Source organism: Aedes albopictus, chromosome 3, assembly GCF_035046485.1.
Source record: "Aedes albopictus strain Foshan chromosome 3, AalbF5, whole genome shotgun sequence".
Taxonomy (NCBI): Eukaryota; Metazoa; Arthropoda; class Insecta; order Diptera; family Culicidae; genus Aedes; species Aedes albopictus.
The window spans coordinates 12692024-12719604 of record NC_085138.1 but is presented as its reverse complement, the minus strand read 5'-3'; the positions used below and the strand labels follow the sequence as shown (position 1 = coordinate 12719604).

The 27581-nt window shown below is 40.1% G+C and overlaps 3 protein-coding genes across 4 annotated transcripts in view; 1 reads left to right on the top strand and 2 right to left on the bottom strand.

Annotated features, from left to right (window-relative positions):
* Positions 1-5100, bottom strand: part of LOC109426721 (gustatory receptor 23a-like) — a 32693-nt gene extending 27593 nt beyond the window's left edge. The window contains exon 1 of the mRNA XM_062856909.1: positions 4534-5100. The gene's annotated coding sequence lies outside the window, so the exon portion shown is untranslated. The remainder of the gene's footprint in view (positions 1-4533) is intronic.
* LOC109422277 (uncharacterized) lies at positions 889-2145 on the bottom strand. The gene is made up of 2 exons (XM_019696987.3): positions 1956-2145; positions 889-1888 (listed from the first exon to the last, which is right to left on the bottom strand). Exons 1-2 carry the CDS (start codon positions 2002-2004, stop codon positions 1473-1475), a joined length of 465 nt encoding a protein of 154 aa, XP_019552532.3. The 5' UTR covers positions 2005-2145; the 3' UTR covers positions 889-1472.
* Positions 5101-5113: 13 nt separating the features above from the next.
* The window catches only part of LOC109421677 (putative gustatory receptor 28b), a 32383-nt gene continuing 9915 nt past the window's right edge, over positions 5114-27581 (top strand). The window contains exons 1-2 of one of the 2 annotated variants that reach the window (XM_062856906.1): positions 5114-5257; positions 5325-5571. The gene's annotated coding sequence lies outside the window, so the exon portion shown is untranslated. Of the gene's footprint in view, positions 5572-27581 lie in introns of both variants that reach the window. The other variant, XM_062856905.1, reaches the window with a different exon arrangement.

The following is a 27581-nucleotide window of genomic DNA, read 5'->3' as shown; positions in this document are numbered from 1 at the left end:
TCACGTTTGTTAGGTAGACGAACGTCATTCCTTAGAATCATCGTGTTATAATTGCCCACCTTGATGATATTTACATGCCGTTGTTGCTTCATCTCTCGCTTTAAACCTGTAGTAGGTCGGTTATCCAGCTGCACAATGAACGAAGAGTCATAGACACTGTTTGCGCAAGCAAACGCCTTCTAAGTAATATACACGCGAGCGTTGTTTTTTCCTTGCCAACAATTAATTGGTACCGTCATCTGGGGTGAAATTGACTATCTACTATGCAATTTATACGCAATCACCACTATAGGGGAGTACAATTTTATTATTTTTATTTCAACCGATGAAATAGTCTCGACGGAATTCAATGGATTGCTGATACTCTTGTGATTAAAAAATGACTACCTTCAGGCGTTTAATACGGGTAATTATTTTTCAGATGTAGCATCGTAGAGTTAACAATTCCAACAATATTTTTATCTTAGAATAGTTTTCCGAAGGTTGATCAACTGCATTCCGGAATCACGGTATTCAAATTTCAATTTTTATATATTTGTTCCAAAACGTTTCAACACTTTGTTAGAATTTCGATGAAAATTTCTCCAATAAATGTTAAAAAACTATTGTTCGGTAATTGTACTGTACATGTACTTGAAAAAATGATCAACTTCCTTCCGATTTACGGTACAAACTTATCGGCATGATGCTGCCGTCGGCGATGACCAAGCGTCCCAGACATGGTTTTGCAAAAGCAAAAAAAAAACAACACTCATAACCGCGCACGTCCAAATTTCGAAGACGCTTCGTCTCCCCCCATTTGACCGTTTTTGCCTGTTTGTGAATTGTCTGCAATTTCGAAGGGGGAATGCCATCCGGAATAACAATGAGGGATACACCATTTAGGGATGTCTTTTCTTTGGCGCCCCGGCCGTTTATTTTCATTCTTCACCTTGACATGGAAAGCCGAAAAAATAGCAAATATGTGTGTAATGTATAAGCACTGTTTATGTTGAGATTTGTCAATCGGTAATGATTCATCAGTTTAACTCAAACCACCAGGGAGAATATTACATATTCTTCTTTATGTAAGTTATGTTTATGTGGAAGTCAACGAAAGGCATCCGATTCTATGAGTTTCATCTTGAGTTTCATCGTTTCATGAGTTAACGACTATCGCAAAGCACATTTTGGTACAACCGTCCTCGTTGGTCGTTCTTTGTGTTAGATTCTGGTATCGATTTTCCATAAAAAAAACTCTGGCACACTGGCAAAAACTTCTTTCGATTTGTCTTCTTCACTTGTCCTGTCTGTCGCATGGCGTCAGAAGAACGCTATTTTGAACGCTTAGCTCATCTTTCAACATAGCACACTACTGTACGCGTTGGGGAGTCTAGCCGACAGCCCCACCACTCGCACTCACACACGATAGCATAGATGAAATGGAAACGTAACACTACATAGTAGACTGGAGCTCAGCATCCTTTAACTGCTTACTTCAGCAGATAAGCTATAGCGGCGATCATGGTCAGCCCCAGCAGTTTAAGATCGATTCCGTAACGACCGGCAGAGTTGCAACCATCCATGTCGCACTGACTGCAGAACGATTCCCGGATATTGTCCGACGTGAACTTGCCATCGCAGACGTTCAACGATTTGTAGATACAGCCCTTGACGATGGTCGAAGACTCGCTGTTCTTTTCGTCATACTTCAGATGATAGCACTTGTAGTCACCGGACGGGAAAGTGATTGAGCTGGGTTTCACCGCAAACAGCAGTGCAGTCGAGGCCAAAGCGGTTGCTGCACCACACTCCGTAACCTCCAGGGGTTTCTCTTTCTGTTGGGTTTCTTTGCCGCTTCCCGCCTGTTTCACTTCCACTCCTTGCATGCACTGCAGAGCGTTGATAGCTGTTGGGAAAAACAACACTAATTCAAACCACTGCCCAGCTTCATCACACATTCTAACTGAACCTACTCTGGAAGCTGACCACAGCCAGAACAATTCCCACAATTAGGTGCCTCATTGTAAAAGCTAGACGAGCAGTAATTGCTTATTAATATCACCACGCGGTTCCGAACCCACAGACTTGTCTCCTAGACGGTCGAACAACGAATAACTTCAACCGTCGTACTGAGGGTAATGCGAAGCAACTCCGATGCGAACGGCGCAGGGGCTCGACCAATCGGTTCCATGTGTTGGCTTTGCCTGCCTATAGAGGTGGTCGGCGAAATCGCAACAAGGTCTCAACTCGCAATGCTTCTACAATTGCTCACTTGCACAAGGGACAATAATGTCTTTATACAGCATGTGAATGTATTACTCCACCCGGTTAACGGCTGGTTCAGTTGGTGGGGTCCAATTTAATAATGCAAACTGACGTAATGACGACGCCACAAAGCCGGCGATAGTTTACCCCGAAGGTGTTTTCGTTTAATAGTGTTGCTTTTTCGGTACATTGACGAGAAAGTACAGTTCTTACATGTGACAAATACAATTGTAGGCATGTTAAGCATTATTTATAAATTCACTTCATCACTTTGGGTAATACGGTTAAGATAAAGTGACCAGACGTCCCGGATTGTGCGGGACAGTCCCGGATTCAAGCTAGTCGTCCCGTATTGTGAAGTGTCCCGGAAATGTCCCGGATTTCAACAACCGTTAAAATATTGTTTTTTCTTGAAAAATATATGACAAGTGTATATGTTGAACTGCTTCTGGTCTTCTCAAAAGCAAATTATAGTCAAATCTTAATAGCAAAAATAGAAAAAAAAAAACTTTTGATTCTTAAATCAACGTGACTCGTTTTGCTTGATTCTTTTTTATTTATTTTTGTTCGTGAATTTCAACTTGATTCTAATTCTTCACTAACCAGCCAAGGGCTGAAAGTCTCTGAAATAAAGACAAATCAATCAATCAATAATTCTTCACGAATTTTGCTTAATTCTTGTATGCTCTCTGCAAGTGAATTTGAAGACGTTTTACCAGAACTTTGGTTCGCGTTTTATTTTCAAAACAAATATTCATTAAATTATTCCCAGAGATATCGATGCAAACATTCTATAGCAAACCCACAGGGCGATCTTTGAGTAATACAAAACCCGTCAGATAAAATCCCAAGAGCAGCAAGCTCTTCGTGGCAAAAATAGAAGAACTTTTGAAGTTAATTTGAGTTGGAGAGAATTCTTTAAAGATTATTTTGAGAAACTTTTTGAGTAATGCCTGAGAAGTTCCAATGAACAAACTGCAATGGCTTAAGATACGAATCTTCCAGCGAAACACTGAACAATTCCTCCATGATTTTCTCAAGCAAGTTAGTTTGATATTTCCACAGGATTTTTCCTGGTTTTTTTTTATTTTTCAAAGGGTACCCCCGAGAACCCCTCCAGCAAATTATCTAGGAATGCTTGAAAAAAAAACCCTGATTTTGTTTTCAAAGTTTTCACTACCTATTCTTTTGCAGGGATTTTAATGCATATTTTAAAGTTTTCTCAAAGATTTTCGTGAAAAGATTTTCCCGTGGATTTTCAGAAATGATCAAGGGATTTCTATAAAAGTCTCAGCTTTGTCAAAAACGCTTTCACGGCAATTTCTTTAAATGTTTAACATAAATTTTTAATAAAAAAATCAGACCCTTGGAAAAAAAATTTCTTGAAAATTTTTGGAGATAAACTTCAGGAAATCTCAAAAAGATGAAAATCTATTCACAAGTATCTTTAAAATAATACCAGAAGATATCCTCAGCGGAATTTGATTGTACATTAATGTTTTAAAACACCCTTTATTAAAATAATTCAATTTAATAATTTTACACAGTTTTTCCTATAAATAACTTACATGATAGTTTCTTAATCACTAACGATCTCTTCAACTCAACGCAAAACTTAACACTAAATCTTATAACAATCCTAGTATGCACATTGAATTGATTCTTCTTAGATAATAGCGTTGCCAGTTTCACCAAACAACAAAATTGCCATCGCAACACCCATATAAACTATAAAAGGGCATCATCTTGAAATATCTTTATGTAAATTTTTCGGAAATTTTGAGTTTAAAACTTATTGTTTCAAATAGTTATTCGTTGATTTGCATTATTGTTATTTGTTTCAATTTGGGGCTTTGTTTGGCATTATCTATATTCGATAAACATGTCGAGCTCATAAAAAAATCATCATTTTTCAAATATTTTACATTTTTTTCACTTCTCTGTTTGTTACATCTACAACCTGTATTTTGATATTAGATTGATTAAATTTTAATAGGGTCACTGAATCACTGAAAAGCTTACTATTTCAGTTATGTAAACTGTGTCCCGCATCAGAGCAAAATAAATCTGGTCACTTTAGGTTAAGATAAAACATTGCGATAAATTTGTTACCGTGCATGCATGTGTCTTTGATACTTAGTTGTGACTAACATAACGTAACTTGTGCTATTCTTCAGCTGATGTTACAAAAATGTTCGCTGCAAAAATGTTATTCTGATGAAGATTAGGACTTCATGCAAGTAGGGCTCCACGTTAGGGATTCAATTGTAAGCCTACCATACTTACTTGATACTTGATGGGCTACAACTCGTAGCGGTGAGTCTACGCCGAATGAAGTATTCGCCTCCACTGGTCTTGGTCCTGGGCCAATCGCTTCCAGTCACCCTGAACGTTTAGAGCCCTTAGGTCGTCCTCAACTGCAAAAAGCCACCGTGTGCGCGGCCTACCACGAAGCCGACGGCTCCTTCCTGGTTCTCTGCTGAATATGGTTTTAGCTTGTCGTTCCTCCGGCCGAGTTTTATTCGCTTCACTATATTCATCTCTTTATATATGTACTTGGTACAATTCGTGGTTCAAGCGACGCCGCCAGATGCCGTCCTCCAGTTTACCGCCGAGTATTGCTCGCAGCACTTTACGTTCGAAGACTTCAAAGGCTTGTAACCTGCTCCTCTGCCTTGATGACTGTGGCAGGTGACTATTGCTTTCGCGTAATGAGCTGCTGATAAATGCTCTCAGCCACACCAAGTGACACAGGAGTTTTAGTCGATTATTACCATGTCAATCACTACACTAAACAACAATTACAACAGAACATTGTCATCTGATCAATCGTTGTCAATGATCGATTGATCGCGCCGCTAGTGTTTGGTGCAAACTGGCAAATTTATTGTGTTTCTTGTTTCTATAGAACGGTGAAGAAATAAAGTGATGTCTAAAATGGACTTGCTGATGGATCAGCAAGAGTGAGCATAAGATGAGATCGATAAGAAATAAGACAAATATAACAAACGTGATGTCTAGCAATATCTCAAACTATCCAAAATTAAACCACTAATGCCACCCGATGCCTACTAAAGGCCTTTCTTTCGAACCAGCAAAAATCTGGTGGTGAACACCCTGTTGAATGGTGGTGATGTCGTGTTGTAAGAACGTTCATGGCGTGCAAAGCAGCGGGGTGGCCGGCATGGTGCCGGTGGTCTTTACTCCCAGAACTGTCCGGACAGAGCAGATCGCTTCGCTGACGCCGAGGGATACACCATTACACTGCACCACACACCAACAGAACCGTAGGATAAGCGTAATTAGGCTAAGACCACAATAAACGTAAGTACACACCCCATTGATCATTCCTATTTTTGTGAGATTTGAACTTCTATATTGGTTTGGGATGGCTCGTTAGTTCAGCGTTGGTTCCGCTTTTTTAGAACCTGGTTCTTGCTGTGGGTTAAGAAATAGACCTGTGCGCCGCCGCGCCACGCCGCCGCCGCCGACACTTTTTGCCCCACGCCGACGCCGACCGTGATATCGGCGGCGCGCCATACGCCGATGTTTGTCACGCCGCCGATTTTCATATTTCACGCCGTTGATCAGTGCACGAACAAAATTTTGTTTACATAAAGTTGAGATAAAATATGTACTAATTTTCTTTCAAAGATTCCTCTTAAATGCCAATCAAAGAATTCTTCAGAAGTTCCTTCAGAGATCTCTTCAGTAGTTTCTTCAAAGATGTCTCCAGTAGTTCCTTCAGAGATTCAGGGAATTCATTAAGGAGTTTCTCCAAGAATTAGTCCAGGAGGTTCTTCAGAGATTCCTCTAGGAGATCTCTCAGGAATTCCTCTAGAATTCCAACTACGGGCTCGTCCTGGCGTTCTGTGTTCTTCAGAAACCACTCCAGGAGTTCCATCAAGGGTACCTTCAGGAAATCCCTCCTGGTTTTTTTTTTCAACAATCCCTCCTGAAATTCCCTCAGGGATTCCTGTCGGTATGCCTCATGGTTTTCCAAATTCTTTCAGGAGTTCTTTAGGAATTTATCTAGGAGTTCCTTCAGATATTCCTACAGAAGTTCCACCATAGATCAATTCATGAGCATTTTCGAGGATTCATGCAGTAAAGTAGTTATTACAAGAAATGATCCAGAAGTTCCTTCGGTGACCTCTTCAGGAGTTCCTTCAGGAGTTTATTAGGAATTTCTGCAGACGTTCTCTAAGCTATTTCAACAAAAGTTCGCTCGGACATTCTTTCAGAAGTCCCTTCAGAGATTCTTTCAGAAGGATTCATAGATGCCTCCTGGAGATCCATCAAGAGTTCCGTTAGAAGTTCTTTCAGGAATTTCAACAAACGGTCCTAGAAATTAGTATAAGAGTTCTTGCAGGGATTCCTTCTGAAGTTTATTTGACTTTGTTATGGATTTTCCAGTCTTGACAAATTTCAAATACAGCTATTTAATCTTGTCCGACGTTTCGGTTATATTTGGTATCTTCATCAGGGACTCAATTATTGCCGAACAATGGTTGTCGACCGGATTGAGTTTTCTCTCACAGCAGTTAACGATTTTGGGATTCGACTACGATAGAATTTAACTTTGAAATGGCTTTTCTAGTCTTGACAAAATTCGAATTCATAACGTTCATTTAGAAATCCATACAGGAGATCTTCAAGGTATCGCTCTTGGGATTCTTTCTGAGATTTTTCCAGGAGGACTTACGGATGTTCCAGGAGTAAAATCAGATATTTCCTACAGGAGTTCTTTCAGGGAATCTTGTTAAAGTTCCTTCGAGAATTTCCTTAGAAATATAATCAGGCATATCTCCAGGATATTATTGTGGGATTTCTTATGGAGTTTCTACATAAATTTCTCAAGCATTTCCTTCTGGAATTCCTCCAGGAATTCTTTTGGGAACTCCTCCTGACAATCTTTCGGGGATTCCTCCTGGAAATCCTGCAGGGATCCCTCTACCCAGAAAGATTCCCTCGGGAGATTCCGCTGAAAATCCTTCAAAAATTCCACCTGGAAATCGTTCGGAGATTGCTACTGGAATTCTTTCGGGGATTTCCCCTGGCATTCCTGCAGCGATTTCTCCTGTAATTTCCAAGGTGTCCATCCATCCGGTAAATACGGGAAAACCGGGAAAAACCCGGGAATTCTAAATCACCGGGAAAAATACGGGAAAAACACGGGAAATTGAAAAAGACACCGGGAAAAATCTTTATGGTGTCTGTATTGCATTAGTGATAAGCAAGTCTTGAATAGAATGATAGCAACATAAACAGAGTTGCCGGTTGATTTTTTTTTTGGAAAGGCAGCCTCTCAGGAATTTTAGTGTACTTTCTGTTGGATCTTGATAAATTCATGTAAAAGAAATCTGAATACTTCTTAGGCGAAATTATCAGATTACTAGAAGATTTCAAGAAGGACTTTTTGAGTCTTGCTGGCAATTCCTGGAGAAATCGATAAACCTGCAGACGTTACTTGCGGCAGAGATTTCCATGTTTGAAAAAACATGTGTCAGTTCCTTGAGGAATTCTGGGGACATTCTGGGTGGAACTCTTTATGATTTTTGCCAGATCCCTTGAATTTGATCCCTTTGGCAGAAGTCAAAGAGAAAATTCTTGAAGAATTCATAACGAAATTGTGCCTTCTGTACAGAGTTTTGGAGGAGCTTTTGGGCAAAATGCGAATAAAAGTCTGAAGAGTAAGTAGGTACAACACTGAAAATTATCGCAAATTTTCCAAAAACAAATGTACTCCTGAAAGACTCTCTGATGGGATCCCCTAAGAAATTTTCTACAGATTTCTTGAGTACAGCTGCTGAATCCACAGAAGAATCTTCAATGGAATCTGTGAAGAAATGTTTGAAAGTTTACCGAAAAATGTGACTTTTTGGAAGCATTACTCGACCCCCCGGAAGAGTATCCAATAGAATCCCTGATAGTAAAACAAAGCTTTTTAAAAAAAGTTGTAGGTGTAACTTTTGAGACATTTTTTGACAACCCATGAAGTATTTCCTGAAGGAAGAAATGTTGAAAGTCCTCGAGATATTATTGGAGAAAAACTCGAAAGTTTTTCTTCAAAATTCGGAGAAAATCGGTGTCAAAAGATGTTGGATTCATCAAGTAAATTGTTCAAAAAGACGATGGAAGCAGATCCAAAAGTTACATAGAGATTTTTACAAAAGCAAATAATTGATACATGATTTTCTTTGAAGACCAGGTAGGTAGTTTACCAAAAATGTTTCGATGTTTTTTTCCACCGCCAAAAAATTTGTGAAAAAAAATCAGACGCATTGACATTAATTTCCAAAATATTTTCGCATAGATTACTTTTCCTTGTTATAGAAAGGGCCTTCAAAACCAACTTTAATCCTCAATCTCGTGTAAGAAAGGGAAATTAACGTCAGTGTTTGTAGAGTTAGTTAGTTTTTTTTTAAATCAGGAAATCTTTGAAATTCATATTAAATAAGTTATGGACCAAAATAACACTTTGAAAAAAAAAAAATACACTGAGTAGTTTTCTGCTTTAGTGTAGAATTAGCGAACATTAAAATACACATACAGTATCGGACAATAAAAATGCACCAAAGCCGTTTTCCCATACAAACTAGTCAACTTTCGATTGCCATATCTCAGTTATGTCTCAACCGGTGGTTTTCGTTTTTCTGTGACGAACTACAAAATATTCCAATTTTCAAAAACTATTGAAAAAGTTCAGTGATAACTATTGATACAAAAGGTACAGATAGGTTGAATTTTGACAATAAATATGCACCAAAACAAAAAATTATGTAGCCAAAAATACTGAAGTCAAATCACTATGGTGTCATCGGCAAATATGTTTCTTGTGTGATGGCCAATAAATTTGCTGAAGATACCATAGCTATCTGACTTCAGCATTTAAGGCTACACAATTTTTTGTCCTGGTGCATTTTTATTGTCAAAATTCAACCTATCTGTAACTTTTTTATCAATTGTTATCACTGAACTTTTTCAATAGTTTTTGAAAATTGAAAAGTTTTGTAGTTCGTCACAGAAAACTGAAAACAATCGGTTGAGACATAACTGAGATATGGCAATCCAAAGTTGACTAGTTTGTATGGGAAAACGGCTTTGGTGCATTTTTATTGTCCGATACTGTAAATAAAAATAAATAAAAAGTTTCCTACTAGAACAATAATTTGCGTTTGTTCATACGCGGGAAAAATCCGGGAATCGGAAAACTGAATTTGAATGGACACCCTGACGGTGATTGCTCTTGGACTGCCATCAGGAGTTCCTCATGGACTTCCTTCGAGCATTAGTCCTGAAATTCCTCGGGGAATTCTTCCTGGAATTTATTAGGAGGTTCTTCAAAGAAATCATCCGGAAATTTCTCCTGGAATTATTACGAGGATTCCTCTTGGAATTCCTATGGGGATTCTTCCTAGATTTCCTTCAGGGTTTCCTCCTAGACTTCCTTCAAGAGTTCCTCCTGAAACTTTTTCAAGAATTCCTCCTGATATTCCGTTGTGGATTGCTCCTGTACATGCTTTGGGGATTCCTCCTGGAATTCCTCCGTGATTCCTTCGGGAATTCCTCCGAAGATACAACTTAAACTTCCGTCTTGGAATTCTTCCGGAGATTCCTCGTACAATATCTTCGGGGGTCTCTGCTAGAGTTCCTTCAGGAAATCCTCCTGAAATTCCTTTGGAGATCTCTTCTGGAATTCCGTCGAGGATTCGTCCTAGACTTATTTCAAGGATTCCACCAGAGATTGTTTAAGAGATTTCATTTGATACTCCGTTGTGGATTTCGCCTAAAATTTCTTTGATGATTCCTCTTAGAACTCCCTTGGAGATTCCTCCTGGAGTTCCTCATGTAATTCCTTCGTTAATTTCTCTTAAAATTCATTCAGGATTCCTCCTGGAATTAAGTTAGAAGTAAAAATAAAATCGTGATAAGTACTGTTTCTTTGAATTCCAATATCAAGGATTTCGGTTTGAAATCCTTTGGAGATTCCTCCTAGAGTTCCTTCGAAAATTCCTCCTGGACTTTTTTCAGGGATTCCTCCTTAAATTCCTCCGGGGATTTCTCCTGGAGTTGCTTCGGAGATTCCTTCTAGAGTTGTTTCTGGGATTCCTCCTGTAAATTCTTCGGCATTTCCTCTTGAAATTCCTTTGGAGCTTTCCCTTCCAATTTCTCCTGAGTTCTCCTGGAATTCTTTAGGGGATTCCTCTTGGAATTCCTTCGGTCCTCTTAGATTTTCCCCCGGAATTTATACAAAGATTCCTCATGGATATATTTCGTTTGTTCGTCCTCAAAATTCTTTGGTGATTATTTCTTGAATCCTCCTTGAAATTCCCACTGAAATTATTTTAAGGATTTTTGCTGGAATTTCTTTGGTGTACTGATTGAATTCCTTTGAGATACGCGCTGGTATTCCTTCGTAATTTTCTCTTGGAACTTCTGCGGGAATTCCTCACAGAGTTCTTTCGAGGATTTCTTCAGGGATTCCTCCCGTACTTCCTTCGGGGTTTCCTCTTGAAACTCGTTCGAGGATTCCGCTTGGAGTTCCTTCGGAGATTCCCTAAGGGGGTTCCCCCTGAGATTCCTGCAAGGATTTCTTCTGGAATTCCGTCGGATATACCTCCTGGACTTCGTTCGGAGATTTCTTCTGGCATCCCTTCTGGAAATCCTTCGGGGATTTTTCCTGAATTTCCTTCAAGTATTCTTCCTAAAATTCCATCGTGGATTCCTCCTGCATTTTTTTTCAGGGATTCCTCCTGGACTTTAACGAGGATTTCTCCTGATTTTTTTTTTCCAGAGATTTCTTCTGGAATTCCTTTGAGGTTTCCTCCTAGTATTACTTTTGGGGTTTCACTTCAAGTTTCCTCGGGGATTCCTGCTAGAATTCCTTCTAGGATTCCTCTTAGAATTCTTTTGGTAATTCCTCCTAGAAATCCCTCAGGAATTTCTCCTGGAATTCCTTCAGAGATTCCTCTTGGATATTTTTCGTTGATTCCTCCTAGAAATCCTTAGGGGATTCTTTCTCGAATTCACTTTGAAATTCCCACTGGAATACTTTCGAGGATTCTTTCTGAAATTCTTGTTGGGATTTCTTTGGGGATTACTGCTGGAATTTGCTTGGAACTCGTGCTGGAATTCTTTTAGGATTTCCTTGTGCAAATTCTGCGGGAATTTCATTTGGAACTCTTTCAGGGCTCCCTCATGGAATTCCTACGAGCATTCCTCCTGAAACTCCTTAAGGGATTACTCCAAAAATTTCATTGGGGATTCCTTCTGAAATTCCTCCGGGGATTCCTGCTGGAATTCTCTTGGGGAATCCTCTAGGAATTCCTTCGGGAATTCTTCATAAGTTTTCCAGGGATCTCTCTAAGAGAAATTCTTGAACTACATATAAGTGATTCCTGCAGAAGTTCCTTAAGGGTTTCATACAGCAGTTCTTGCTGGGATTATTCCAGAAGTTTCTTCATGGATTCCTCCAGGCTTCTTCTGGAATTTTTTCGGAGATTATTCCCTGAAATCCAAGGTTCTAAGAAAACAAAACGAAAACTGTAGCAAAATCTTAATTTGCAATAGAGTAATGAAACATGCACTATTAAAGAGACTTTCAGCCCTTGGCTGGTTCGTCTCTCGGGGTATAGGTCTTATTACTGGCCCTAGTGACGGACCCGAACAGGAATAAAAAGGTGTTCATTCAAAAGTAAGATTATAAGTACAGGGTCAAATATTTGACAAATGAAATGAAGAAAAAACATCTGTTTGACACTAATGAAAATTCGATCGAGTCAAACAAGATGTTTGAGCATTGATTCCTTTTTGGTCAAATACTTCATCCTGTGTACTGGCATAATAACTACAATAATGTTATTAATGGTTATGAAAAAGCAAAGACTGGACTACAAATTCTACAGCGTAAAGACACAGAGAACAGACATCCAAGTCCAGTTCCGAAATTGTGTAAGGAATTTAACGACCATTTGAAATCGGCAACACAAGTGGCAAAAGCGTGGCGCTGCAATCGGTTAATTTCCCATACTAATTTAATTCACCACTTGAAATGTTTCAATTCACCACTGACTGTGGCAATATGGTGTTTGGTGGCGTTAGTGCTGTCATCGTGTATTGGTTTGCAACCTTACTCAAGTGAAGATTCAAATCCTTACACAACTTTCCAAATGAAATTTGTTCTAGCCTGGATCACAGAGAACAGACGTCCAAGCTCATGTAGTGCTATTGTGTAAAGCATTGCAACGGTTGTTTTGAAATAACTGGGAATGTGGCCATTACGCGGCGCTGTCAAAATTTGAATCGGGGTACAAATTTGCCGTTGTTTTACCTTTTGGCGCTAGTGTCACCAAGTGTGCACCCTAGTATAGTTCCACCTAAAGAATGTGTTGTTTTTACTTGGAAAACAATATTTGAATTCTTGTTATATTTGTTTCTTATTAAAAATAATGAAACTAATTACCAATGGGTTGCTCAAATTTTGTTGCTGGGTTAGTGAAATAATCATATACATCTTGTTATTTAAGCAAATACAGCTCAGAATCTGAGTAGGAAAATTTAAAGGTGCGCTAGTGAAATATTTCTTCAGAAAGCGCCATCATGGTGTCGAAACAAGTTTTTGAGTGGGAAAGTCACCGTCGATGTCGCTACTGAGCTTGTTTTTTCTTTACACAAGATTTTCAAGGAATTTTGTTCGAGCATGTTCGTCTGTTCTCTGTGCCTGGATGTCTGTTCTCTGTGGTAAAGACAACTTCTTCGTTTCGCCAATGTTGACATTACGGTCAAATTTTGGTCACGCCGATTCACGCCGCCGCCGCCGCCGCCGAAAGCTGCCACCGGCGTGACGCCGATGACGCCGCCGCCGCCGGCCAAAAATGGCCCTTACGCCGCCGCCGAGCAAAATAAAGTCGGCGCACAGGTCTATTAAGAAAGTGGGTCGGGGGACCGATACTCACAGGAACCGCTCTGTTTTTTCAACTTTTGTCTCTTGGTCTCATGCACCCTCTGCATAGAGGTGACAGGCTCTCCGATCAGCTTCTCTCAACGTCCACGATTCATGGCCGTATAAAGCGACCGGAAGTACAGAGCCGTAGCGTGCGGTTGGCCAGGTTGGCCCCCGCCAAGGGCGTCAGCCTCAGAGGGGCGCCGAAAAGGCCTGGGGCTAAAGCAAACAGGATGAATGTTTTGAAGTTCTCACTGTTTAAAGTATCTAAGACTGATAATTTTTTTACGTTCTTCCGATTTCTCAAAAACTTAGATTTTTCTAAATTATTTGGAATACCACGAAGTTGAGAATCTATTTTATTTCTATTTTTTCAATGACAAAGCAAAATCGAAATGCTTTCGAAATTCTAGTGAAAGTTTCTTTCTAATGATTCCTATACATTCTTACTGGAGAATGTCTTGAGGTTACTTCCGAGGTCATTCGTCGCATTCATTCAAACATTTTACAGCATTGGCAAAAAAAATACTTTAAATGTAAAATATTCAGATGATGCTCTTTCAGTTCATACAATTGTTATTGTTTCTTTGGGTTTAAAACTCTTGTAAATCTAGAACAAACCTCACAAGTCGTATTCGCCCAAAAAACTATCAGTGAGATTTTATTTCTATTTCCTCAACTCAAACAATTTCTCCTGGATTCCCTTAGAACTTCCTCCAGGGAAACTTTCAGGAAGTTATCTAGGATTTTTTTCAGCAATTATTTAAAGGATTCTTCCGGATTTTTCTTCAAGAATTTTATTGGATAATCTTTCATAGTTTCCTGAAGAATCTTTTGTAGATATTCTTTCTAAAATATTTCAGAAATTATTTTCTTCAAGGATACTTTTAGGAATCCTTCCACAGATTCCTTCAAAAATTCTTCTAAAGATTGATACTTCTGTTTCTCAATATTTATTTCACTATTTTTTCCTGGGTTCATCCTGGAAAATCTTCAACGAATTTCCATAGAAACTTTCCAAAATTTCCCTCAGTTTTTTTAAGATTCCTGCAAAAATATCTGTAAGGGTTGCGGATTATGATTAATGATCTGCCACGGATTTTTAGAGAAACTCCTCCAGCTATTCCTGCATAAATGCCTCTGAGAATTCCTTCAGGGATTCTTCCAGGTTTTTTTTATAGATTATAGATATTTTTTCCAGGTCATCTATAGATTATTTTGGAAATTCAAACGGTTCCCTTTAGAAAATCGTCTACAGATTCCTTTAGAAAAAAGAAATCCCTCATATCACTTGGAAAATCTGCCATTTAATCCTTCCAAAATTGTTCCATGTTCATTAAAGATTGCTTCATAAATTTCTGCTAGAATTCCTCTAGAAACTTTTCATCCCCATAGATTTTTCCAAAAAATCATATATTTGAAATCTTTCAGAAATTTTCCCAGGTATTCCGTGAGAAAATCTGTAATTGATTTTGTTCCAAATCTTCTTCAAAGGTTTCTTTTGCAATCCTTCCATGGATTCCTCCAAGAATTTCTTCATAAAACTTTTTAGGGAAACTTTTTCATGGATTCTTTCGAGAATTCAGAAACTCTTCCAATGGTTTTCCACATTTTTTACAGGCTGTCCTTCAGCCATAGCTTTATGAACTGCTCCAGGAATTCCTGCAAGAAATTATACATGAATGTCATCGGAAATTCCTGCTGAAATGTCTGCCGGGTTTTCATCAGGCATTCTTTCAGGAATTCCTTTAGTGATTTCAGCAGGATTTTTTCCAGTGATTTCTGCTAAAACTCCAAATTTCTTCAGGATTTCCTCCTGATATTTCTTTATGTCTATGATTCGTCTTATATTTGCTGTACATTTTTTAACAGATTTTCTGGGAAATATTTTGATTAAACTTTAGAATAAACCTTTCCTAAAATTAATGAAAAAATCAGGTAAAACCAATTGAATTAATCGTAGAAATTTCTAGAAAAGATCGTTTGTGGATGTCGGAATTTCCATTAAGTGGAAAATACTCTAAAGTGCCCCACACAATGCATCCGTTTGCGTGTGCGTGACAGTAGTTTGACACATTTCCCATGGGAAAGCTGTAAAAAAACGCAAACCTCGACGGAACGGACGCTATGTGTTCCAGGCTTAAGAGAATAAACGAAACACAAAAATTCAACTAAAGAAACTTTGAAAAAAAAAATGACAACGCTAATTAGGACAATGTTCAATTGTCGTGGGGCGCAAATCTGGATGCTTGCCAAGGGCGCCATGGGACCACGCTACGGCTCTGCATCAGAGTACTAGAGTATCAAGATAAACAAATTCGTCCACAACGTCAAACTTTTCGCCACCTAGCACCACTTCGTCACCACTACCACGACCGGACCGACGTTGACCACCAGGAATCACGTACTTGGTCTTTGTGGTGTTAATCGTTAGTCCAATCCTCGCAGTCTCCCTTTCGGCTGTTCGAGGCCGTATGAAGTTGATCATCAATATACCGCATTTAGTTCACCACTGGACTGCGCACTGAGTCTTCATAAGTGTGAAAACGTAAATAAAACTGCGCGACTGCATCAAATCAAATTGATGTCTTCGGCGCACTACTTCTTCGATGTATGCTGAACAAGTGCTCTGAAGACACCGAGTCGATTGGATGCAATCGCGCACTTTTATTTGCGTTTTCGCACTCTTGAAAACTAGTGCGATAACTGCGTTTCCGAGTTTACTGAAACTGACTTCAGAAACCTGAATCTTCAGGATATTCTGTTGTTCTTAACCCGCTGTGGTACAGAGCTATAGATTCTCTTCACGCTTTATGCGTTATTACAGTGCCCTAGGGGCGGGACAGCGTCTAATACCGACTCTAATACTGCCTAATAAATATTAACCCTCTAATACCCAAATTTTTGATTTTGATCTAAACATCATTTTTCGTCATCTAAAATCGATTTAAACATGTTTTGGAAGATGATTCTTTTTAATTCTCGATTTCGTGAATTTCAGTTTTTGATTTTTCTAATTTTTATTTTTGAACATCCCCACACTTTTATATTTTTCCTAGAAGCCAATTTGGGGAACGGATTTTTTGAGATGAAAACATTTTGAGGTTTTATGATTATTGTTGAAATATTATTATTTTAAATTTTTTTCACAGAAAATTTTATTTTCCGTGTAATTTTAAGGAAAATAATTTCAGAGTGTATTCGATTCGCTTAAACCATTAAACAAGGATAGAATGATTTGGGAAAAATTTAAAATATGTTAATTGTAGCGATGCAATACTAAATAAACAATAACTTCTAAAAGGTGACTAAAACATCATTTTTTCAATGATTTAAAAAAAATGTAAATACGCTTCAAAATACACCAAAAACTATTTTGAGATATACAAAACAGTCCTAAATATCAGCCAAAAATATTAAAAAATTGATTTTCCACGAAACAAAAATTACAAAAATGCTCAAACCACAGACAAACAGACGTAACACTTTAAACATTTTTCTATTGAAATCATAGTCCCGGAAATATGTTCGCCCAATGCTAAAAGGACTGAGTTTGGCCAACCATCAACTAGGTGGCGGTAGTGAGCAAACGTCAAACTCGAACAAAAACGATGCGAGCGCCACAAGTGGCCGGTTGGCCAACTATCAAATTAATAAATGACCGTTAAATCAGTGTACGATGGGAAATATCAGAGTGTTACGTCTGTTTGTCTGTGCTCAAACTATACCCCGTCTAAAGGCGGGATTGGGTATTAGAGGGTTAATGTCCTAATATTCATCGTCATGCAACTTGTTTTTTGGATAGTATGCCATGACTTTTCAGGCAATAACTAACAACTGTCACGAAGACGCGAGGTAGAGGTTGTTATAGGTATGTTTGCAACTTTTCTACAATTTGTTCGGTTAAATACTTAAATTTCTATTGATAATTTTAGCTGGGAAAATAAACCGAGTACCGGGCACGGCTCCAGCATACTTCATCGAGGACATGGCTATCGAAAGCCCATGGCTAGGAGGAATCATAAGAAATGGCTTTGTTTAATAATCTAGAGGAAACGACCTCTAATGTTGGTTGCTAAACTTTGATGTTGCATGAATATAAAAAACTGAACTGAGAATATCATTTGTACTTCCCTTGGACGTGCGACGGTGCGCATTCTGCAAATAAAGCACTTTAGTTAATTTTTTCTGGGGCGTACTTGTGCTAGGATATTTTTGCTGGTTCTAGTCAATAGTCAATAACAAAGCTAATCGAATATTGACTAATCTCCGGTGAGATAACCTCAATATTGTATAAGATCTTCAGACCAAAAGATACGATACATAAACTTTTGTGTGATAGAAGTACGCACGGACACAATCACGACTGTTTGCAGTTGACCGTCATCTGCTTGTCCCAAATTAATTCTCTTGGTATGAGCTGGTATGAGAATCTCAATAAGAGAGCAAGATTTTGCCGACTTCAGTTTTCTAGTCTTAATTCATTAGGCCATATGAATAAAGCTGAGTAAATACTCTTTACTCAGATCTCTGTGAAGTTTCACAGAGATTTGCTCCACGGCTTCACATAGATTTAGTAAAGAGTATTTACTCAACTTTATTCATATGGCCTATTTACTCATGCAACACAAAAGCGACGAAACCGCCACGTTCACATTTTTGTTCTTTTTGTTGTCATCACGGTTGTCATTCCAAATCAATTCAGTTCAATCGACGTGGCTTACTTTGTTTAAATTTGGTAGGGCTCTGGGATTAATATTTCCTAATACTGCTAATATCGCTAATAAATATTAGAGCTGTCCCGCCCCTAGACAGTGCCCTTTTCAGGACGCTGTTTTAATCCATTGTGGTACGCTTATGCGTTAGTATCCTCTTCCAGGGTATTGTTTTCCTATTTCCCTACATGTCTCTATCCCCATCCTTATCCTTACTTCCTTCCTTTTCCCTCAGGAAGATGATGAAATACGCTATTATTATGGCGATGGCACAAATGTCCCAAATGGAGGATAACGTGCCTTTGGAGCCGGTCTTCTGATACCTGATGGCCGTAAAAAGCGACCGGAAGTATTAGAGTCTGGTACAACGCGATATGCAGCTGAAATCCGTCTTTTTACCTCGCGGGTAACATCATTATCTCACGTTACTAGAGTACCAGGATAAACAAATTTGTCCACAACGTCAAACTTTTTCACCTAGCACCACTTCGTCACCACTACCACGACCGGACCGACGATGACCACCAGCAATCATGTACTTGGTCTTTGTGGTGTTAATCGTTAGTCCAATCCTCGCAGTCTCCCTTTTAAAAGGTATGAACGCCTCTTCCATGGCCCGACGGTCGATCCCGATGATGTCGATATCATCCGCGAAACCCAGGAGCATACCCAAGCAACCAAAAGTTCGGATTCCACTTGAAGAACGAACTCAGAAGTACTAGTTTGGTTCAATTCCGGTTTCGTTGAACTTAATTCTCCAAAAAGTTACACATGTATTGTTTATGAACTCGGAAGTACATGTACAAGCTTTTGACTTCTCTTCAAAACGACATTAAAGGTTCAGAAAAAACTTACTTTGAACTTTAGAGCAAAGTTCAATCAAAATTTAACCGAACTTATTTTGAACTTTTGCGTGCCTCTAAAGCTCAAATAAAGTTCAGTTGGACATATTCCAATAACTTGAAAAGCTCCGGTTCGAACTTGTTTCGTACTTGTTTTGAACTTACTACTCAAAGTTCAGATAAATATTAACCGTACCAAAAGTGAACTTCACTTGAACTTCGGCGACAGCGGAGGCCGGGAGAAGTTCTCATTCAATTAAATCACTCGGAGATCGAGCTCAGCAGCCACAGCTTGTGGTAATTTCACAAGTACACTTTGTTTCACTATAATATTTCAACGTACTTACTTGTAATCAACGCAAAGCATCCGTATTGTGTGGCTCAAAGGCTGCCCCCGCAGCGGACAACTGTTCCACCCAGGATTCCGCCGGCTGCGCACAAAACTTTTCCAGCTTTGCTGGGTGTTGTCAACCCGGTCTCACTTGTCGCACCAGCGCGCCGGTAATCGACGCGATAGTAGTCACTGGAAACCGAGCTGGAAACTTATAATCTTTTCTGAAAGTCGATACACTGGCACTAATTTATTGCTTTGCACTACGAACCACAACAAACTGAAAATGTCAAACTGTGTAAGTTCACAAGAAGTTCCTCGTAAACTTCTTTCGAACTTTCAACTTCAAAAAGTATTCTAAGCGCAGATAAAGTTCAAACGCGAACCTGATTGAGCTCTAATAAATGATATCAGCTCATTGACAGGGTGTCTACTCAGAGGACAAAATAAAATTCCCTGAGTTTTCCAGGTTTTTCCAGGGGGAAATTTCATATGTCAAAAATACAAAAATGGGCTGAAATTTTATAAAATTTCTATTTCAATTTCTTCTTTTGAAAAACTATACAGAAATGTCCTCAAAATTTCAACTAAAATTTTTAAAGAAAAATGCGCATGATTTATTATCCAAGAGATTCTACCAAATCGCTGAATTCTGAACTGTTAAACAAAACTTGTTTGAATATAATACAAAAATCGGTGAAGGAATATTTCTAAATTTTCTTCAAAGTTCTTTTGGATTATTTGAAATAAATCGCTCATTCAGTAGTTTCAAAACATTCAGGAGTTCAATCAGTAATTCCACAGACTATATTTCATACACAGTTTTGAACATAAACTTCGATGTTTGTACTCTGTTTCAAAATTCTACCCATGATTCTTCTTTTAAATCTTTCCAGAATTCCATCTTTAAATTCATTTCCAGTGTCTCGTAGTTTTTCCATGAAATTATCTACGGTTTTTCTTTTCTGGTTTTCTCCAGTTTTCCCTAATATATCTAGAGGTTTTTACGTAAATAGCTCCTTCCGAGATTTTTCACGATTTCAGGCTTTTCGAGATTTTTCACGGGGTGTCTGTTAGAGTATGTACCCCCGGACTTTCTTCCAGAATTTCTCGCTGGTTGCTCCCGCAGATCTTTCTATTTTTTTCCAAAGTTCTTCCAGATTTTTTCTTAGTATGTTCGGAATAATTTTGCAACAGTTTCCCTCGGCAAGTTTGCAGAACTTCTTCCAGCGACAGTTTTCAGATATTTCTCGTGTATTTCGTACGTAGTTTTTCCCGGAATTCCTTTTGAAAGTTTTCAGAGTTCCACCTTAATTTCCTAAAAATCTGTAAGAAAATGATCTCAGGTGGATCATTGCAAGAAATTAGATAATTAACTCTGATATAAAGATAACATCAGATAAAAAACTCTGAGAAACTTTCCAGGATCAACACCGAAAGGAATTTTCTGAGAGAAGTCCCAGGAAAAACTCCGAGAGAAATCGCAAAAGAAATCCCGTGAGAACTTTTGGGAAATATATCAGCTAAAACTTATGTATAAATCCAAGGAGAAACTCTAGAAGAAAGCTATTGGATTTTTTTTTAAGAATCCACGTGAGAAATGTTGGAAAAAATACCGGAAGGAATTCCTGCAAAAAAAATGTGAAAAACTCCTTAAACCCTTGGAGGAGCTTTTGTAGAAATCCCAAGAATAACTCTTTCAATAGGAATCCCGAGAGAAACTCTAACATAAATTTCGCGACAACATCTGTGGTATATCCTGAGAGAAGCTCATGTAAAGATCTCGGGCTGAATCCTGGTAGAAACCCACGGAGACTCTGGGAGCAATACTGGGAAATCCTCTAGAGAAATTCTGTATGAAGATTTGAAGATTCTCAAGGAAAAACTTCCGGAGAAATGCTGTTAGGAATCTGGAAGAATCCCCGGAAGGAATTCAAAAAGGAATACCAAGACAAATGGATTGAAAAAAATACGGAAGGAATCTTGTAAAAAACTGTGGGAGGAATTTCAAGAGGTATTTCCAAAGAACTTCCAGATACGTTGTAGCATATTTTCTAGATGGATATACTACCACTACATAATCGACATTTTTTTTCATTCATACCCTCGATGCAGTAAAGCTCTGTGGACTCTATTTCAAAGTAGATCTACAAGTAATGAAACTCGCTACTTTTTATTTTTGCGACCCAGTGTTTTATTTTTTTGTCGATGCAAAATTTCCCTGAGTATGCACGATATTCCCTGAGTATTCCAGGTTTTCTCTGTTAAATATAATTCCCTGAGGATTCCCGGTTTTCCAGGTTTTTTCAGGTAGTAGACACCCTGATTGAGTAAAATCCCTCAGTGCTTAACAAAGCAAACATGAAGTATTGGTTAGGCGCCGGCTTTCAACGAGGAGAACCCGAGTTCAAGTCTCAGTAAGTAAAATACATCAAAATTGTATTTCAAGGCATTAGTCAATTTGGATTCCATCTGTACTAATGTTTGTACTAATGGCACGGTAAAGGCTGGGTATGCTGCGCAATTCAGATCCCATTGTGATCCACTAGCCTCTGCCCAGCAACTCCTATCCCTACCTCCTCGCGGTACCGGCCGGAAACTATGAGCAACCTTAGGGAAGATCGGGTAACCAACCCCGGTGGGAACTTTGGTCGTAGGCTGACAGGGAAGGGGGGGTTTGCTTCGGCAAACCTGAGCGTCTGTTCTCCAGGAGGAGCGGCTCACAACAGCGTCTGATCCCCATGTTAGGGCCGGCTGATCTGCGTCCGAGTGCCAGGGAAGGACTCTAAGCTCAACTGTGCATTATGATCCTCCGGAAAGTAGGGGGTTGGTGTCAGGCCCTACGAGCCAGCCGTAAAAAACCATTGTAACGGAAAATCAGCAACAGAATAATACGAACCGAGACCAACGGCAACGACCCCAGCGAACAGTGGAACTGCCGATCTCTCAACTTCATTGGGAGCACCCGCATACTCGCCGATCTACTGAAGGACCGCGGGTGCGGCATCGTAGCGCTGCAGGAGGTGTGTTGGACAGGATCCATGGTGCGAACGTTTAGAGGTAATCATACCATCTACCAGAGCTGCGGCAACACACGCGAGCTGGGAACAGCTTTCATCGTGATGGGTGACATGCAGAGGCGCGTGATCGGTTGGTGGCCGATCGACGAAAGAATGTGCAGGTTGAGGATCAAGGACCGATTCTTCAACTTCAGCATAATAAACGTGCACAGCCCACACTCCGGAAGTACTGATGATGACAAGGACGCATTTTACGCGCAGCTCGAACGCGAGTACGATCGCTGCCCAAGCCACGACGTCAAGATCATCATAAAAGATTTGAATGCTCAGGTAGGCCAGGAGGAGAAATTCAGACCGACGATTGGTAAGTTCAGCGCCCACCAGCAGACGAACGAAAACGGCCTACGACTCATTGATTTCGCCGCCTCCAAAAATATGGCCATACGCACCTTTTTCCAACACAGCCTCCCTTATCGTTACACCTGGAGATCACCACAGAAGACGGAATCTCAAATCGACCACGTTCTGATTGACGGACGGCACTTCTCCGACATTATCGACGTCAGGACCTATCGTGGCGCCAACATCGACTCCGACCACTATCTGGTGATGGTCAAACTGCGCCCAAAACTCTCCGTCATCAACAATGTACGGTACCGGCGACCGCCACGGTACAACCTAGAGCGACTGAAGCAACCGGATGTCGCCTCAGCATACGCGCAGAATCTCGAAGCCGCGTTGCCAGACGAGGGCGAGCTCGATGAGGCCCCTCTAGAGGACTGCTGGAGTACAGTGAAAGCAGCCATCAACGACGCAGCAGAGAGCACCATCGGGTACGTGGAACGGAATCGACGGAACGAATGGTTCGACGAAGAGTGCAGAACAGTTTTGGAGGAGAAGAACGCAGCGAGGGCGGTAACGCTGCAGCAAGGGACTCGACAGAACGTGGAACGTTACAAACAGAAGCGGAAACAGCAGACCCGCCTCTTTCGGGAGAAAAAGCGCCGCCTGGAAGAAGCGGAGTGTGAAGAAATGGAACTGCTCTGTGCCGTTCCCAAGAAACACGGAATGCTGTTTTATCTGAACTTTTGCTTGCTTGGGTATGCGACCTCGTGACAATGGTTCCGCTCCTTTGCACGCCAGTTCTTCTTATCGCTCCTTCCAGCGCGATGATGAACAGTAAGTTCGAAAGAGCATCGCTCTGCTTCAGCCCGTCTAAGGTTACGAACGATGACGAAATTTCATCCGCAACCCGTACACTTGATTTCGAACCGTCAAGCGTCGCACGAATCAGTCTTATCAGCATTGCCGGAAAACCATGTTCGATCATAATCTGCCATAACTCGTTTCTAAATCGTACGCCGCCTTGAAATCAATAAACAGATGATGGGTCTGCAAGTTGTTCTCCCGAAAGTTATCGAAAATTTGCCGCAGGGTGATCATCTGATCCGTCGATGATCGGCCCTCACGAAAACCCGCCTGGTATTCGCCGACGAAGGACTCCTCAATCGGCCTCAGCCTGTTAAACAGAATTCCGCACAAAATGTTGTACGCTGAAATGAGAAGTGCTATTCCTCTGTAATTCACGCACTACAGTTGAAGCCCTTTTTTGTATAGAGGGCAAATGAGACCATCCAACCAACTAGCAGGCAGTTTTTCCTCTTCCCATATATGTATTCAATATTATACGGTGTAAGAGTTGATACAGCTGCTCACTACCGTGCTTGAGAAGCTCGATCGGGAGTTCGTCCTTCCCAGCAGCCTTATTGTTCTTCAGGCTGTCTTGACCTCGTCTAGCGTTGGAGGTTCCACGGCTTGTCCGTCGTCGTCGATTCGACTTCTGTCTGTCGCTCTTCCAATCCCACCGTTCAACAACTCCTCGAAGTGCTCTCTCCACCTGGCAGCCACCATTTGTTTTGTTTGTCAGCAAGTTTCCTTCACGGTCGTTGCACATGACGGGAGAAGGCGCTGTTTTTCTTCGCACGCCATTGACAGTTTCGTAAACCCTCCGCATATCATTCTGCTTACTTTCTTGCGCCTAAGCAATCACATTTTCCTCATAATATTTTTTTCTTTCTGCAGTGGATTCGTTTGTCAGCTGCTCTCGCTTCCTTATATCGCTCCCTGCTCTACCAGGTCCCGGACATCAGCATCCGGCTTCTGGCGACATGCATCTCATCCGTTACCCTCTGACACTCCTCGTCGAACCACCCGTTCTTAGGTCGTCTTTGAGCAGTGCCTATCACCTCCCACGCTGCCGTACTCATCGCTCCGTGGATGTCCCACAGAGTATTGAGGTTGTCGCTCTCGTTGATTTTACTTATCAGCTCGTCCAGCTTCTGGTGATAGTCAGCTACTGTACCGTCTGCTGAAAAAACGCTGGATATTGAAACGCATCGATCGCTCGAATCGAATCTTACTAACTACGAGGTAGTGATCTGAGTCGATGTTGGGACCTCTTAAAGTTCTACCACCACATGGCCGATTTGGTTGCAAACTTCGCCATTCGGGTGTCCCCAGGTGTGCTTGTGGATATTCTTGCGTGCAAAGTAGTTGCTACTAATGGCCATCCCCCTAGCAGCAGCAAAATTAATTAATCTTCGGCCGTTGTCGTTTGTGACGGAGTGAAGGCTCTCCGTACCGATGATTGGACGGAAAAAGTCCTCTCTTCCGACCTGCGCGTTGGCGTCACCGATGGCAATCTTAACGTCATGTTTTGGGCATTCTCCATAGGTCTTTTCAAGGCATTCTTAAAATGCATCGCACCATAACACCCGATTTTTTTTTTGCATGGGTCTGGTTTTTGCTATAACTCAGTCAATTTTGAACCGATTTCTATGAAATTTTGTACACTGATAGTACTAATCGTGCCTACATGTGTACAAAATTTCATGATAATCGGTTGAAAATTGACTGAGTTACATATAGCAAAAACCAGACCCGTGCAAAAAAAGGATCGGATGTACCGCATTATACTTATTATTGATTTAAGGCCTGCAGTCGTTGAGGGCTCCCCACTGATACACGCCAGGTTTCAGTGGCGTACAGTAGCACAGATTTAACGTTTGAATTAGAAATTCAAATTATGGTGCGTTGAGTAATATGATCGTTTTCACATACATTTCCTAAACTCGAAATACCAGCCGGCCCTATTCATTGGCGTAGCCAGAGGGGTGCAGGGGCCGCCAGATTTTTTTTTAATTCGTGCCAACTCAAAGATCATCAATAATTCAGAGTTCCAGAAAAAATATCTCAAAAAATAAACAGTTCTAATAATTAATGTTTTTATCCACAATTATCATACCTTTTTACTCGAGAACCACATGAAATTTCGCCTAGTGTTTCTCCAAGAGAACCACTTCAATCTTATCATACAATTTTACCAAATAACAAGCTTGTTTGAATGGCTAAATTTTGTGATGTTTATTCATGGAATACGAAAACAGCATGCCAAAGTTTCCAGATATGCTGGAACCGGTTCCGGTAGAAAAAAGAAAGACTTTGAAGAACCATATGCTGCTAAAGAGTGCAGTTATGTGCTACTGCTGCACGAATTTTCACTAGTATGTATTCAATTCAAACACACGTCATGCAAAGAGCAAAATACCTGGGATTTCTTTACAAATTCTTTCAAGGACACCTCCAGAAATTCCTTTAGGCATTTATTCAGGCACTTCTCCAAGGGTTTCTCCTTCGTGAATTCTTCAGGGTTCCGATAGTAATTGTTTCAGAGTTTATTCCAAGAAATGCTTCAAGAATTCCTCCCACGATTCCTCCAGGAACGTTTCCACAGTTGTCTCCAGTGATTCCAGCATGGATTGCTCCAGAGATTTTTTCAAGAATTCCTCTATGGGTTTCACCAGACATTCCTCCGGGAATTTGTTCTGGGACGTCTTTAAGACTCAAGCATCCGTCATCACTTTTTCGGAAAACGAAAAGCAGTTTTTTCGTTGTAAACCAAAGCAATTACCACGAAAATGTATTCACTGTAATCCATTCCTCAAGCGAAATGCAGTGAATACTTTTTCGTGGCAAAATCTATTTTTTAACGAAAAAAACTGCTTTCAAATGTGTGATGATGACGATGATTTCAATGACAAATTGTTCAGCGTTAATTTTTTCAATTTTTTAAAGGATCCTCCAGTGAATGTTCACGTGCTTTTTTCGCGGATTCCTCCAGGTATTTTTCTAGGGATTCCCAAAGGAATGTCATCAGAAATTATTTTAGGTATTTCAGCAAGTGTTCCTTCAGAGATTTCTTCAGAGATTCCTTCAAGAATTCCACAAGAGATTGCTCCGGAATAATTTCTCCATATATTGCTTCAAGAATGGCTCTGGAATAATTTGAAGCATTTCAGCAGGAATATCTTCCAGAAACCCTTACAGGAAATTTTACCAGAGATTAACTTAAAATTAATCCAGAAGTTCCTTAAAACATTGTACAAAACATTCTTTTGACAATCCATCCAAGGATTCCAACAATAATTCGTCCAAAAATAAGTGCAGACATGGACTTTTTCATATTTTTTCCTACAGAAATTCTGGAATCTGTTAAAAAAGCTTTCCTGGGATTTCCTAAGGAAATGCTCATGAGATTCCTTCAAGAATACCTCCAGGTTTTCCTTCAATAATTCCTTCAGGGATTCACCCGGGAATTTAATCTGTGTTTCTTTCAGGAACAACTCCAGGGATTATTTAAAAAAAAACCCTCCAAGGATTCCCCCAGGAACACTTTTTAGAATTCCTTCAGGAGTTCCATTTGGAATTGTTTTAGGAACTCTTTCAGGAATTTATCCAGTACATCCGGCAGGGACTGTTAAGGGATTCTTTTTGAATGCCTCAAGGAATTGCTTCCGGGATTCCTCCTGGGGTTTCTTCAGGAATTCCTGCAGGGATTTCTTAAGGAGTTTCTCCACGAATTCTTTTTAGAATTCCTTCAGGATTTCTCCAAGGATTCCATCTGCAATTTCTTCAGGAATTCTTTCTGGGATTCCTCCAGGAATTGAGATTCCTCCACGAATTTCTTCAGAGATTCCTCCAGGAATTATTCCAGAGATTCCTCTGGGAATTGCTGCAGGCATTCCCCTAAAAAATCTCCAGAAATTCCTTCTGGAATTTTTGTAGAGATTTTTCCAGGAGTATTTCTAGAGATTCCTCCGTTAACCCCTACAGGCATTCCTCTAGAGCATATCCTCCAAGGATTCCACCAAGAATTTCTGCAGGGCTTAACTCGAGAATTCCATCTGTGATTTTTTTCTGGAACGACTTATTTTAAAAATTCCTTTAACCCCTTCGGCACGACTTTTTTCACCAACCTCGCCGCTGTAGAACGCGTCAGCGAGGTGCAAATGACCCAACCGTCCTGAAAGGGTTAAAGATTCTTCAGGAACTCTTCTAAGCATTCCTCCAGTAATTCCTCCTTGTATTCTTTAAGGAATTCCTTCAGGAGATAATTCAGTAATTCCTCCAGGAACTGTTTAG